General features: G+C 53.5%; 1 protein-coding gene across 3 annotated transcripts in view; it reads right to left on the minus strand.

The window, feature by feature from the left end:
- Positions 1 to 895: 895 nt before the first annotated feature.
- Positions 896 to 14,858, minus strand: part of SAMD11 (sterile alpha motif domain containing 11) — a 174,538-nt gene continuing 160,575 nt past the window's right edge. For all 3 annotated transcript variants that reach the window (XM_050931403.1, XM_050931404.1, XM_050931405.1), the window contains exons 12-14: positions 9,803 to 9,927; positions 4,264 to 4,374; positions 896 to 1,172 (exon numbers count right to left, since the gene is read on the minus strand). In XM_050931403.1, coding sequence (XP_050787360.1) covers positions 924 to 1,172; positions 4,264 to 4,374; positions 9,803 to 9,927 — 485 coding nt within the window. In that variant the 3' untranslated portion in view covers positions 896 to 923. The remainder of the gene's footprint in view (positions 1,173 to 4,263; positions 4,375 to 9,802; positions 9,928 to 14,858) is intronic.

Consider the following 14,858-nt stretch of genomic DNA (forward strand, 5'->3'; position numbering starts at 1 on the left):
AAAACTCTCCCTTCCGGTTTGCCTGACCTCCCTACCTCCTATGGGCATGCACAGGTACCTGTCTCGTAGGCCTTAGCAGCCCAGAATGTGCAACTCCATCCACCTCTGTAACAAGGCTTTAAAAGAAAATAACCCCTCCACAACCAAAAAACAATATGAATGCGTTTGCTGTACACAGAGGAGGGGGCGGGCGGCTAGGAGGTGCCAGGAGCCCCTCCCCCTCCCCACCACACCCCTTCTGCTATTGTTTGCTTTCTTCAAAAGAAAGTTATCCTAAAATAAAAAGTCCTGAAGGGGCTGGGGCTGAGGAGACGCTGCCATAGTCTGTCGTCTCTGTGCGACACTCAAGGGGCAGCACCCCTGGCCTGGGGCAGCGCCAAAGCCGCCTCTGCCGTACCATCCGCACCGAAGTAAACATGGACCGGAACTTGCCTTTTGTCTGTCTTTGGTATTGTTCTAAAAGCTAGAGATGCATAGACACCTGAACAAGGAGCTGAGTACAGTTCTGGGGGTGGGGGGTTGGTTTGCTCACAGTTCGGGGCTCTCTGCCTTGGTGGGCAGGGTCCCCCCAGCAGGTCTCCAAAGCCGCGCTCCCGCGAAGGCAGACAGACGAGCGTTCCCATCTCTGCCCACTGCTCTCCCTCGCGTTTGGGCAAGCAGGAACGAGGGAGCACGGCCAGATTGTTGTTTTCCCCCCTTGAATTGCTTTCAGTAAATCTTTGGATTTTTTTTTCCCTTCTTTGATCTTTTCTTCTTGTGGGTTTTTAAAAAAAACAAACCAAAACAAAAGTGAATGCGCGCACACAGCCTTAGTTCCCTCTTTCCTCGACCCTCCGGCGAGGCGAGAGGGTCCCCTCATCTCTCGTTACGTTGAGTTTGTCACACCATGTCTTAGTACTGGAGGGAGTTAAGCGGCTGTGCAGTTACGAGGGAGGTTTCGGGGTGTCGTTGATTCCAGCCATTAATGAGGAGTTTCCATTTTCCTGCTTTGGTGAGATGCGGCTAGCGGGCAGCAGGCTGCTGCTGTACGGGGAGGATACGCTGCCTGTAGAGGATGGGCGGAGCTCAGCAGGCGCCAGGTCTCGGTCTGGAGGCCGTAAGCCCGGCGGCTGCAGCGGGAATGCCATGGGGAAACTTGCCATGTAGAGAACCCTGCCAACTCGCTTGGCCACCTAAAACAAACCGGAGAAAATAGCTTACCAGGCAGCTGAGGTAGGAAGCACCGTACGCTGAACTTGTGCATGGGTCATAGACCCAAAGCATTGGGGGGGGGGAACAACCCAGCAGGGAGCCTTGCAGCTGCAGCCTGTTGCGTGCTCTGGCCCAAGCTGCTGCATGGCCACCTGCGCGTGGCTGTGTGACAAGGAGCGATTGACAATACAAGCCCAGGAACTGCGGCATAAAACCACACCAGAGCAAGCCCATGGGAAATTAGCCCTGGGGAGACCGTCCGCTATGGCTCACGGTCCCTGGACGTAGCGGGTGGGCAAACATTGATTAATATTTTACACAAGGGACCTGGGTGCATGTTTTGTTGAATTTCAGCTGTTGTGCAGCAGCGGCTGTTGGCTCATCTCCCTGGCCCCAGCAGCACCTTTCCCCTGGCACTTCCCTTCTCTCTACCGTGGGTTTGTGAGCTTTTTGGGCTGGTGGTTGGTGTGTTGCACTGAACCACACAAAAGCCCTGCCTGAGCCCAGAGAGGAAGGCAAGTGTTTGTGACCCCAAACAGCCCCAGCCCCTCCTGTGAGCGTGGTGTAACAGTCACACATCACTGCTCTCAAACAAGACTAGTTTGTCAGACCTGTGGGAGCTCAGTGCCCCCCACCCCCTTCCCTGCTCTGTGTATTTCACAGCCCCAGTCCGCCACTGCAGGAACATGGCAGCAGACCCTGTGCCACATCTGAGCCCAGCATGCCCCACTCAGCAGAAAGGCCAATGCAGAGGCAGGAGCATTAATGGCAGTGCATTGCCTAAAGTCCATCTCACTTGCTCATCTTTACAGCGCACACGCTCAGGCCCTTGGCTCTAGCGCCTCCTGCGGGCAGTAATTCCCCAGTGCCCCAGAAAGAAGAGTGGCCCCTAGGCAGGGAAAAGAGAGGAGCACTCTGAACTGTGCCGTTTATTCTCTGGCCAGGCTATGCTAAAGCAGCAGCGGTTCTGAACCGAGGTGTGGTGCATGCAGCCGGGGCGGCTCCAGGCTCCAGCATGCCAAGCACATACTTGGGGCAGCAAACCGTGGGGGTGCTCAGCCAGCGCCGTGAGGGCGGCAGGGAGGCTGCCTGTGGCGGCTTGCCTGCGGAGGCAGCCTGCCTGCTGTGCTTGGGGCGGCAAAATCCCTAGAGCCGCCCCTGCATGCAGCCCCTTGGCGGTAGGCGCATATACACGCAGTGCTGGCCCTAGTCTTGCTAGATCAGGGAGCTGGGACTTCCCTCCCTTTCCTGGGAAGTCACACCAGCTGCTTGCTAAACTCCTTGAACTCCACCCAGGGGAGCAGCTGGCTGCATAGTAAGCTTTTTTTTGAGGCAGGGGGGAGGGAGGAACCAGAGGCGAGCAAGGCAAGCAGGACCTTGCAGACTGCAGTAAGGATGTGTGGAAAGATCTGCTACCATTTCCTCTGCCTCACAGTCCCATTTGCTGTGGAAAACACTAACTACATTCGCCAGGCCAGCTTGAAAACAGCCTGGGAGCTACACCAAGGCAAAGCAGCATCCTGGCATGTGCTCTATGATGTGGCTTGGGGAGGTGCTGAGGCCCTGGATGCCTAGATTTGCATTGGGGTGGAGGGGGAAGGGCGCGAGGGAGATGGACTTTAAAAGGCTGCACTCCCCCATCCATACAGAACCCTCCCCTGCAGCAGTTCTCACCTCCCAACCAGGGCCCAAGTGCAGCACCTACACAGCTGTTCTGCATTTAAAAACACAGGCTTGTATTTAACCCAAACAACGGGGGGGGGGTCTGTTAGCGAAATGGGGGCTTGCCTCCCCCCCACATTTTTGAGGCAGGGCTTAAAAGCACATCTCATCCACCACCACAAAAAATCTAAACTGGGAGTGAGTTGGCGCGCTCTGTTTTTAAGAAACGTAAGAGTTTTATTTCCCAGCGAATTGATCCACAGGGAACAATTGCCCACAGAACCTTTTTATTAGACCCCTCGTAAACAGTAAGGGCTGCAGGGAAAGTAATAACGTTACCCTTCTTCTTTTAACATAATACAACAAATGTCTAGCGTGTGGGTAAGGGAAACTAAACCCGCGTGTGTGTCCCTGTATCATGATTATTTAACATGCATTTGTATGTAAAATTTCTGTATACACATATATACACATGTACATCATGTGCATATAAGACAGTACTGTACGGCTGTATGTACATTATACATTTATAGAATTTATATAACTGGTTTATATATTATCATTACGGTACTGGAATTTAAACACCCATTCGCGTAACATTTTACATGGATACACAACACTACGGCTACGTATGTGCATATGGCTAGGGCTGTGGGCATTTTGTTCTACAGCTACCGGTTAGAAATGTTTCTTTCCCTTTTAACGTTACTGCAGGTGCCTTCATGAACTACATTTTACTTCCCTTCAAAAAAACCAAGAACCAGTGTTTTTATACTAGACCCTATAGCATTTGTGTTTATTAGATGAATTTTGTTGGCCAGTTCAGACACACTGACCCGAACAGGAACAAATGGCTCTAAAGCCCAGGAAAGTGCTGGCTAATTATCATCAATCTGGCCTCTCCCTCTGAGTCTGTCATTGGCATTCAGAGCAGGGGGGGTTAGGACCTGTCAGCCAAAGCGAGGGGGAGGGGAGAGTGAGTGATCACTGCCTCCGGTGGGGGCACAGTAGGCTCTGCCCCACCTTCTTTAATACAAACCAGAGGCCTGATTCAGCCCTCCCTGCCTCCAAGGGTGTGTGTCTACAGTGCATTTGGGAACGAGCCTTCTGTTCGCATGGTAATACAGCTGTGCTGACAAACAGTGCTGGCGACACTTCCCTCAGGGCGCTCACACGCTAGTGAAGTAATCCTGCTCGCACCAAGGGGGCGGGTTAACCTCTCTGCCTGAATGGCTGACGATCGATCACAGCATGCAGAGCGGTGAACCCAGCTCCTGGTGCTGCAGATCAACCACTAGACAGCTCCCTTCATTTTGGCCTTCACCCCATATTATAAGAGAGCGTGGAGGGTGGGGGATGTGCAGCTTTGACTTGCTCCCATTTACACCACCGCTGAAGTGGTGTTCTTACCTGTGACCTGATCTTCAGAGCTGGTCCCAGTTTGAGCCCCATGTTGCTCAGTAAGTGCTCTTCGGTCAGGAGAGGCAGCGTCTCGCCATCGATAGCCTGTTCCCTGAATACCTGCAGACAACCAAAGCACACCTCCATGCTTACACATGCCTCGAGCTAGCAGCACGGGAGGCCACAGCAGGGAAGCTGAGGAACCTAGTTATTATCATTAGATATTTGTTGTGCAGTAGCTCCTCAGAGCATTAGTCTTGAGCCAGGTGTGCTAGGTGCTGTACAAACCCAGAACAAAGGGAAGGTTCCTGCCCCAAAGAGACTACAGGGCTCCGACACTATTCCCCAAAGCAGGGGAACTTCACCACCGAAGCTCGGCTTCCCAGGTACATGCATTGCCCGGCATGAAGGTGCAGCGTGTTTCACTGGTGGCCACAAGAAGCAGCTGCAAGGAAAGTCCTGCTCAAGGCCTGGGATGGGGCATGCCCTGGCTTTAGCTACATGCTGTAACCACACTGGTATAAACTGCCTTAACCCTGTGGCCTCAGTTCAAGTCCAGCCCAGTGCTGCAGCAACACAAAGTTATTGCCAGCTGTCGCTGCCCTGGTATGGAGCATGTTCGGAGAGTCTCCGGCCATGTCCATAGTGGTGGCATATACCACAATGTGGTTGCTCCTCCGGATCCCACACATTGTCCTCACGATTCTTTGCAAAAGTCTCTCCAGGGCCTGTAGGCCCCCTGCACATAACGACTGTGTCCTCTCCCACCACTCAAAAGAGGGCTTCAAATAATCTAAAAAGGCTCAGGTCATCCTCTGCAATATCCTTATACATTTGATTTCCTGATCAAAGACGTTTTTCTCAGAAATCTCCACTGCCGGGAACTAACCTGTTCAGGATTGATTTAAGCAAAACCTAGGCCCTAAACACTGCTTGTGTGCCAGACAGACAAATGGCTAGGCAGTGTGTTCCCCATACAAACCATAACTTAATGACACCACTCACACTTTGTCCTGCCTTTTTATCCCTGCTAACATCCACTTTACATTCATTAGATACAATCTATGCACCCCCTCATGCTGCACTGAGCAGGGCAGGGTTTTGTGCCAGGCAAATGAGCGCTACCTCCCAGCTGAGACAGGCAGCAGTAACGATGCAAAACGACCTGCCCCTTTGAACAGCCAGCTAACTAGTGACTGCCACGTAGTGTAGTGGGTTTCTCCAACACTCTCCACCCCCATTAGAATACCCGAAGCGACGTTATAACTTATACAGTCAGAACTCAAGAACGGCACAGTATCCTGTCTCCCAACAGCGGCCAGTGCCAGGTGCCCCAGAGGGAATGAACAGAGCAGGTCATCAGCAAGGGATCCATCCCACCACCCACTCCCAGGTCCTGGCAAACAGAGGCTAGGGACACCGTCCGGGCTAACAGCCATCGATGGACCTATCCTCCATGAACTTATCTAGTTACAGTGACTAGGAGCTGAAGCCTGTGCTGTTGCCCAGGTGTAATTCAGAAAATCGTGTGTGTAAAAAAGCCCCAAATGGCTGAGAACTTAAAAACTGGATTGTAACAGGCTGTGATCCCAGTGATGATTGAAGGGGGTGACACTCTAAACAAAACGAGCTCTCGGCCAGGGCTGTAGCTGTTTCCTTTGCTCCACACTGGCTCAAAAGACATTCTAGGCTTCGGAGGGACAATCCTGGACTTTTCTCATATAGATGTATAGATAATCTATATCACACACACGCCACTATTATACATGCACACAAATCCACCCCTCCCCCTCTGTTATAGACATACACAAATCCCTAAACACCCTTCCCAAGGAAAAGGGTGGAAAAAATGGAATGGTGAAAAAAACCAAAGTGAAGAGTTTGCTCTGCCCCCACCACAGTGACCGATGGACTCAAGCAGCAGCTTGTCATCTAACAGGGCCTGTGGTAAAAGTCCAGGTCAGGGAGTCAGGATGCCTGGGTTCTAGCCCAGCCCTGCCCCAGACAAGACCCCCACCTCCCCTGTGCTTCTCTTTGCCATCTCTAAAGTGGGGATATAATTGTACCAATCTCCCTGCCAGCAGCTCTGTTCCATTAATGCTGGCTCAGTGCTTGCAGCTCCACTGCTCCGTCATGCTTCTCATTTGCTGCCGAGCCATTTCCGTTCAATGGCGGAACCTGGGTTCGATCGGGCACATGTCGAGTTTCTCCTCCTTACTGAGCCACACCTTTGCTCCACGCGGGTTTCTCCACGTCAGGGCGCGCGCTGGCCTCGCGCCTGGGTGAACTGTCTTGGGGCCGCAGCCCTAGCTAAGAGCTGACTCCACTCCCACTCGCCCCAGAGCTGTTTTGCATAGCATTGTTATTACAGCACAGCCAAGGGAGGGAAGGCTCTAACGGCTTCTTTTCCAGCTGCGGATTGCATCGCAGAGCCATCCCCTTGGAGAGCAGCAGTGGCTGCTGACGCCGAGGCAGCTGAGCCGGTGCAAGGTCATTTACTGCTGGACTCCACCAGCAAAACTGCTCTTGATGACTGCAGCATGTGTTTCTGCTCTTTGACCTAGAGAAACTTAATAGACGATTTCTTTCCTTCCTACAGAGCCAACATGGCCAGGAGCCAAAAGGCTCCCTCACTCAGCTCTCTACTCCCCCAAGACCTAACCTGAGCACACTGGGAGGCCTCACTTTACGGGGGCGGGGAGGGGGGGGACAACACAAAGATGGATGTTGATGGAGACTGGGAGTGGGAAGGCTGATTTTGTTTTCAATTACGTTACTTTTGTGCATCTTTGAAATGTGTTCCTGAACGCACAGCGTAACCGCCAAGCTCTTGCCGGGCTTCCTGGCGGCAGCGCGCTGCGGGCCGGGGCCAGACCTCCCCAGCAGCTGTGGTTTGGGAGGAGAGAACACAGATAGCTCTGCAGCACCCCTGCACACTGCATTTTTCACACAGAAAAAACCTATTAAACACACAACCACAATGAACGACAAAAGCCTCATCCGTTTAACTCCGTGTGTGCCAATGCCCCCTGCCATGCCAGGGTTGTTCACAATGGGCCCCATTACTTGACAGTGCCCAGGTCTGCTAAGCCAGCACAGCAATCAGCTCTGGATTTTCTGTCCCTAGGGGCGCAGGGAGCATTGGGAGGTGTAAATGGCCGACTCTTTGGCGAGGTGTGTGTGGTCAGGATTTCTCCACTTTTCCTACCTGCCTCAACACGTGCAGTGGTGGGGTGGCCCTGTGCTCTGTTACAGGGGTGTAAATCCAGAGGAATTCCACTGTCACCAGTGAGTTACCCCCGATCTGGGCTGGTTTAACATCCCCCCCCCACACACCCTGAAACCTACCCCCTTTCCTGCCTCACTAATACACAGTCTCCTGATCCCACCCCACCCCATGCATTCCTTGCCTTATTCTACACCCACGCCCCAGGCCCTTCCCTCCCCGAAGGCCAGACATGAAAACCTGTCTCTCTCACACACCCTCCAGCCACTCAAATCTACCCTCTTCCTTTTCTCCTTCCCCTCCCCCAAAAAACTTCTCCTGCTCTCTCAAGCCCCCCTCTGGGTTCTAGCCCCTCCCTTCTCTCACACACTCACGGGCCCCCCATCTCTGTCAGACGTGCGCTCTCGCAGGCACAGCTGCACGCTCGGAGGAAACACCAGTCCTGCAGGTGGTTTTAATGAAGCTTGTCAGGATGAGATTAACACCATGGTTAGGGGGCAAAGAAGGACAGACTCTGCATTGAGAGCACATCAACCAGCCACCCCCGCGAGCAGGAAGGGAGGCATTGCTTCCCGGCCATCATAATGAACGGCAAAGCCCAGCTCCCAGCTTCCCCCTCCCCTTGGGGAGGATCTTTAAGGAGATCTTTCATCTGTGAAAACGTGCAGCGTAGAATGAAAGGAGCTGCCTGTTCAGGCCCTGAAACCCACGCCAGGCGTCTGAGCTGCTCTCCCAAGGCCTGCTCCTGGCAGTGACGCTAAGCCGGGCCTTGGCTTTCTCACACTGGCTGGGGATCGCTCAGGAAAGGTCACTTGCTGGGCCGTTAACACTCTGAGCAGCCGCTCAGCTCAGTGGGTGTTGGCCTGAATGGCTCATGAAGAGGCAGCGATGCTGCCTGATGCTCCAGGAGCTGGCTGGGAAGGGAGGGAGCTTTTGAAAAGCAGTGTTCAGCCAGCTCAGAAGCAAGTGGACAAAGAGGATCGTTTCCAAGTGGGAGCTTCCCCACAGGCTCCAGTCGGCTGGATTCCCCCGACTTGCCCTCTCACTGTGTGTGTGTCAAGGGGGCTGTCTTTGTTAAGCTCGATTCCCTTGTTGTCCTCTCTCCCAATTCCCCTTAGGGGCTGCATTGTAGTGCCTGGATCTCCCTGGTGTTCCCGGTCTAGGTGCGTCTGTCCCAGGAGGAACTGGATTCTCCCGAGCTAAACCTTAGTTCTCATCCCCTCCCCCAATCCCTGTCCCTGTCCCTCTCTTGAGCACACCCTGCCCTCTTTAAAGGACTGTCTCAGACAGCTCATTAATCTGTGCGTTTGCCGTTAGTGCAGGCTCTCAATGGGGTATTTATAATGGATTTCAGCAGCCGTGGGAGCCAAAAAGCAGGGTTGTTTTTCGTGTCCCACCTAGCAGCCTCACACTGAGCAGCTTTATGAACACTGCAGCACTGATGGATGCACTGCTCCTGCTGCAAAGGGCTTTAAAAACAAAAACAACTCTGCGTGGCAATTAATTTAGTGTGGGGGGGTCTCTCACAGCTTCCTCCCCTTCTCCCAGAGCTCTCCCTCGGAGCGCTCCCCACCACCGGAGCAGAGATTGTTCAATGCTGCCAAGCGTTAAGATGAGACTGTGACCAGCACTCTGGAGGCGAAAAGCTGGCCCAGCTGTTCCACGGACCGCCCTGGTGCAAGGTACCAGTGGCTTTTTACCTGGGCACCTGGTTGACCTTGCTCAAGGGTGGCGAGGCTATTGATGGGCACCAGAGAGAACCCATCAGGCCAACCAGGTGCTGCCTTTTGGTGAAGATGCCGCAGGCTTCCAGCTCCTGGTGCTCCCTGAGAAAAGGCACTTCTGAACGGCACTCAGACCCGGTACAGAGTCCCTCATGATAACACGCCCAAAGCTTGGCTCCCCAGGACAGCCCGGCACAAAGCCAGCATTGTGTTTGGGTTGGTTGTGGGGCACCACAGACTTCCACACACATCTCTCCCAAGGCGGGGAGTTGCTAGCTGTAATCCACCCAGCAGCAGCAGAAACCCTCTACCTCCCCCCTCCCACACTGCTAGCCACATGCACACCCTTCCATGCCCTGGGGGCATCTTGGCAGCCGGGCGGTTAAGCCCTAATCTGGTAGGAAAACAGGAAAGCCAGACGGTTGACCAATCTGGTAGGAAAACAGGAAAGCCAGACGGTTGACCGGCCCTACAGGGCTCTTTTAAATATTCCACCACATTTGTTCTGATTGATTGCAGGAGTTGGGGGTGGGAGAGCGCGTTCTCTTCCTCCCCCTTGCAACCCCGTCAAACGTTTCCCAAGCTGCTGTGAATTTACCTGAGTGTACTCGGCACAGCCAGACAAACTGCCCACAAAGTTACAGACGTCCTCCACTGTCCATTTGCTGATGTCTTCCAGCGCAGGGCTCTCCTCCCCATCCAAGAACAGACCTCCCATGGCGCCTGGATTGTTTGGGGCCGGGGGAGATGGGGAGGAGAAGGAAACATAAATCATTAAATCCCACACGGACAGCAACAGGCCTGCAATCGGAATAGTTCTCTAGCCGCACATCCATTTTTAATGGCCTGTCAATTAAAACGCTGGGTAGGGTCAATTCATAGGCTTCTGTCTCCTGGAGGTCCCTCGCTCGGAAAAGGTGTTGGGGGGGGCAGCAGGAGGGAGGGGGGAAATCCCCTCTAATGTGTTTCATGTGTGTAATGTTCTTCAGCTGCAGCAAAGGGAGGGGGGAGAGAAACCCTCGAAGGCGTGTTTCTTCACACACACTGCAAAATGGAAAAACTCCGGCTGCCCTGGGAGTTTCCCTCCCTCCAGCCCTTCTCCCCACTACATGCTCCAAATGATAACAAGGCCTGACACCTTGCCCCTGCGGCCTGCTGCTTGGCTGGAGCTGGTGCGGAGGAGAGAATTTTCACTCCTTCCTTACGAACAAACCTTTGTTTTAAATCCCCCACAGCCCAAAATGTCAGTGGTTTAAATGCATATGGCCCTGTCTGTCTGCTGGGGCAGGGTCTAGGTGGGTGGGGAGGTGACCCCAAATAATCTCACTGGAGCTCTGAGGAGAGCATGGTGCAGTTCACGCAGACAGGTCAATCCTCTGAAACGCAAAAGCAGTTCAAGGCCCAGCCCTGTCAGCAGGGCCGGAAGGCGACAGAGAGAGCGCTCCAACCCCAGAAGGGGAGAGCTGAGCTGTCCCTGCTTCCCAGCGCCCGACAGCATGGGACAAACGTGGAAGGAGAGAGCTGGATTAGAGCCTAGAGAGGAACAGGGCAGAGGTCTGGACAATGAAAAACGATGGACAGAAACCAGCCAGGCAACTCCAGCTTCTGCTGTATCACAACAGAGGAGCAAGGGGACCACCCACGTATTTACCACTGATCACAGAAAATACTCGTTTGGAAAATGCCTTATTCACCTGTGGAACTCACTGCCTACCCGACCACTGAGGCCAAGAGTTCAGGAGAATGCTTAAAAGGACTGGATATTTACAAGAATCAGAACATCCACAGTCACACTGGAGAGGGCAAAACTCTCATATCAACTCTCATGCTTCAGGACATGAGCCAACCAATAACTGGAAGTGACATGTTGTAATTATCTGTTGTGGAGGTTTCAGAGCGTCCTCTGGACCATCTGGTGCTGGGTATCGTCCTCAGCCACATCTATCCACTTGAAAAGGGGGCAGGAATTGTCTGTCTCCCTCCTAACCCCTTTGAAGAGGTGTGGAGTGGGGGGATGAGACGGTTCATCCTCCACACCCGTGAGTGGGGTTGAGTATCCCCTGTCCCATCCTCCAGCCACATGGAGGACTGGAATCCCCAGCACTTTGCTCCTTATAGCCCATTTTATTATTATTTGTATGACTGCAGCACCTAGGGGCCCCAGTAATGATCCAGGACTCCATTATACTAGGGGCTGTACAAATACAGAGCAAACAGACAGTCCCTGCCCCAGAGAGCTTACAGCCCAGATCCTCAGCTTCTCCTCCATGACCCTTGAGTGGGGATCAGAACCTAAACCCCAGCTCCTATCCTCGGCCCTGTCCCTCGCTGCAATCTCTCTTTCACAGCAAGGGCAAGAATTGCAAGCTGTATCCTCTGGAGCAGGGTCCTCTGTCTGTTACATTCTGCAGCAGGTCCAGTGGCACCATGACATGCTGTCCTGAGGCCTTCAAAAGTTCAGTGGGCCCCTCCGGCGATGTGAAAAAGCCAGAGATAGAACCTGGCCTCTCTGCCACATGCTCTGGACTGAACCCCCTGATCCACTTTACCCCTTGTCCTCCCAGTCAGCAACAGCTTGGGCTTCACTGAACTATCATCCCCCTTATAAACGCTTCCATGGAAACTACCAGCTTTCCCAAGCTGCAGAGAGACTCGGGGGGAGGCCCCAAAGGGGTCTGGGACATCACTGGAGAAGCAGCATTTTCCCTTCCCTCCCAACTATAAGACAGATGGACAGACAGACGAGCTCCCTTTGGTTACATCACCATTTTCATTTGTGGTTTGTCCCCTGCTCTGGAACCCAAACTCCCAGCTGTTTACACTGAAGCTAGCGAGACACTGGGACGGCTGATTGTTTCCCTCCTTTTTTGGAAAAGCGGCTGCTGCTCAGTAAATAGACGAAGTGAAACTGAACTCAGTTATTCCAGGCACAGCCGACACATGGGCCAGACGCCTCCATCTGCAAGGAGCAAGGGTCTCCGAGGGGGTCTGACTGTTAACAGCCAACGGCTTTAAAATTAGGTACTTCCTTATTCCAAAGGCAAGCCAAGGACTTGGGAATGAAGCCTCCAGTCAGCTAGCCTGCCTGCCCCGGCCTCAGGCACTGCCCGAGACTCCACAGAGGCTGGGTGTACCTGCCTGGCACAGGCTGTCTCCAGATCCTTACCAGAGATTATGCAGATAGAGTCACGTTCAACTCTCTTTGCAAGTGGAAGGGCTAATGTCAGGGGACAGGGCTAGCGAGTCTTGGTGTAACCCTTGAGGAAATCCCTTCCCCAGGTGCCTGCCAGCGATCCTACAATTCCTGGGGTAGAATTGGGGAGATGCGCTGAGCCCATCAGCTCTATTTGCAGCCTTGCTAATGTCACTAACAGAGCTGAGCCAAAGGTCAGTCTTGCCAGGGAGCCCTCTCCCCACCCATTTTTGTATCCCTCCAGGCCCACAGCCATGCGCACAGTCAGCCTGCTGTCTCCAGGAGTCAGGGCAAGTGCAGCCCTGCCTGGGGCAACAAGTAATATTGTCCACCAATCCACACACAGAGAAAGCTAGTATCGCCAAAGCCCTGTCTCCAAGGGTCTGCCTCCCCTCCCCATCTATACCAGGATAACATTCCGGCTGACGGGTGGAAGCGTTCTTGAAAAACGGGAAAGACCAGCACACTGGGCTCCAGCCTACTAGCAGTTTCTATAGCACAGAAGTTAAGAGACAGATGCTGAAATCTTGGCCCCACTGAAGCCAGTATCAAAACTCCCGCTGATTTCAACGGGGCCTTAACTTCCCCCAGAGAACCTGCTCTGCGGAGGTGGCAAACACCCAGAGCTTCATGGATTTCTACTAGAGATTTGGGTGCTCAGCACCTTGGAAACAGAGGACCTGGAAGCAACCTATTCAATCATCCCCCACTCTGCACATTGTCCAGGAGTCACTGGGCTCGATACATGCAAGCTCCCTCAGATGGTAATGGTACATCGCTGGACACTGCTGGACAGTGGGGACACAGCAGCATCTGTCCCCAGCCAGGCTCTTCTCTCACTGAGTGACGAATAAAGATCCACGGGACTGATAACGGATTACAGAGCATGTCACCAGATGGGGCCCCAGCTTGGAGGGGGGCGAAAACGATCATCCCAGGCCAGGGTCTTGTGGACAGGCGCCCACATAAAAACACCCCCCTGCCAACTGGTATTAAATAATCCCCCCCACCCCCCAAACACATATTCTGGCAGCTGTGGTAGAAAGGCCAAGGGCCCTGGAGACTGAACTACCCACCCCTTCCAGAAAGAGGAGTCTCCACGGGGCACGGCTGAGGCACAAGGGCTGATAGGGCAGTGGAGGTGCCCATGCTGTACCTATTCTGGAGACAATACAGGCCCTCAGTCCCCAGCACTGCACCCTGAGAGGAGGGAAATAAACACGGATATTGGTGTCACTGGGCATGACCTGGGCATTATCACTAGGACAAGTATAAGTCCAGACAGCAGGCCTGTCGGCTAGCTAGAGCAGGATCTATCCTCTCCTCACTGCCAACAGGGCCTCAGTCCCAACAGCCAGGCCCTGTTTTCTGCACAGACGTCTGATCAGGCCAAGAGCATCAGCAGCAAATCTCCCTCCTCCACCAGCCCCAAGCTCAGAACAGGCCCAGAAGCCAACACACAGATGGCTTTAATCAGTCTTGTTATCGCTCTCCCATTCCCCCACCCCCCTACATGCACACACCATTGCGGGTTCTGGTCATGGAGCAGCACTGAAAGGCTCACGTTAATTGCTCTCCAGACTGTGGATCAATAAAAGGATTTTAGCCTCCCGCACACTCCATCCTTCACCTTTTCCAGCGGAAAGGGGGGAAGACGAAAACACAACTCCGCTGAAACCTTGAAGAGATGAGGTCATCCGGCAGCCGCCAGATTCCCAGGAGGCGGCTCAGGGAATCGACCAAACTCTGGCTGCCTCGTCAATATTTTTGTCACCGGGGACAGAAACCAGTTCTCTGCCTCCAAAGCATGAGAGGAGCCCTCCCTGTTCTGGAAACCTGGCTGGGCTGTCTGAGACTCCAACCAGCTCTTTTCCCTTCTCCCCCATCCTCTGGGATCTGTCATGCTACAAGCCTCTTTAGATTGTCAGCTCCTTGGGACAGGGTCTGTTTCTCCTCACCAGGGTGTCCAGCATACCATCAGGCCCCTGTGAGCTGCAAGAGCAGCCCATGGACAGGACAGAGTTAAGAGAACGTCTGTTTTTCTGTCCTCAGGCACAAACTCCTCCTGGGGCCAAGGCTGGCCATTTGTTGGGCAATCTGTGGTAGCGCTACTTGGACTTGGGTTAATCAAAGCACCCCAAAACTCCTGTAGCATAAGGACGTGTGAGAGAGAGCACAGTCCAGGACACTGCACAGGGGCTCTGGAGACATGAGTTCTATTCCCCACTCCCCTGCTGACCTGCAGTGTGGCCTGGGGCCTCAGTTTGCCCTCCTACCCGTGATCTGTCTCGCCTACGTGCATAGACTCTTCCCATGGGCTTGTCTATATAGCCATTTACTGTGCGGCAATCTACAGCACAGCACCTGCCACACACACAGTCACCACGTGGACCCTGCTACCGTGCACTAAAAGTTCCTACAGCTGTTTCTGCACTACAGATATTTTAGTACAGGGTCCATG

Source organism: Gopherus flavomarginatus, chromosome 21 (genome assembly GCF_025201925.1).
Source record: "Gopherus flavomarginatus isolate rGopFla2 chromosome 21, rGopFla2.mat.asm, whole genome shotgun sequence".
Taxonomy (NCBI): domain Eukaryota; kingdom Metazoa; phylum Chordata; order Testudines; family Testudinidae; genus Gopherus; species Gopherus flavomarginatus.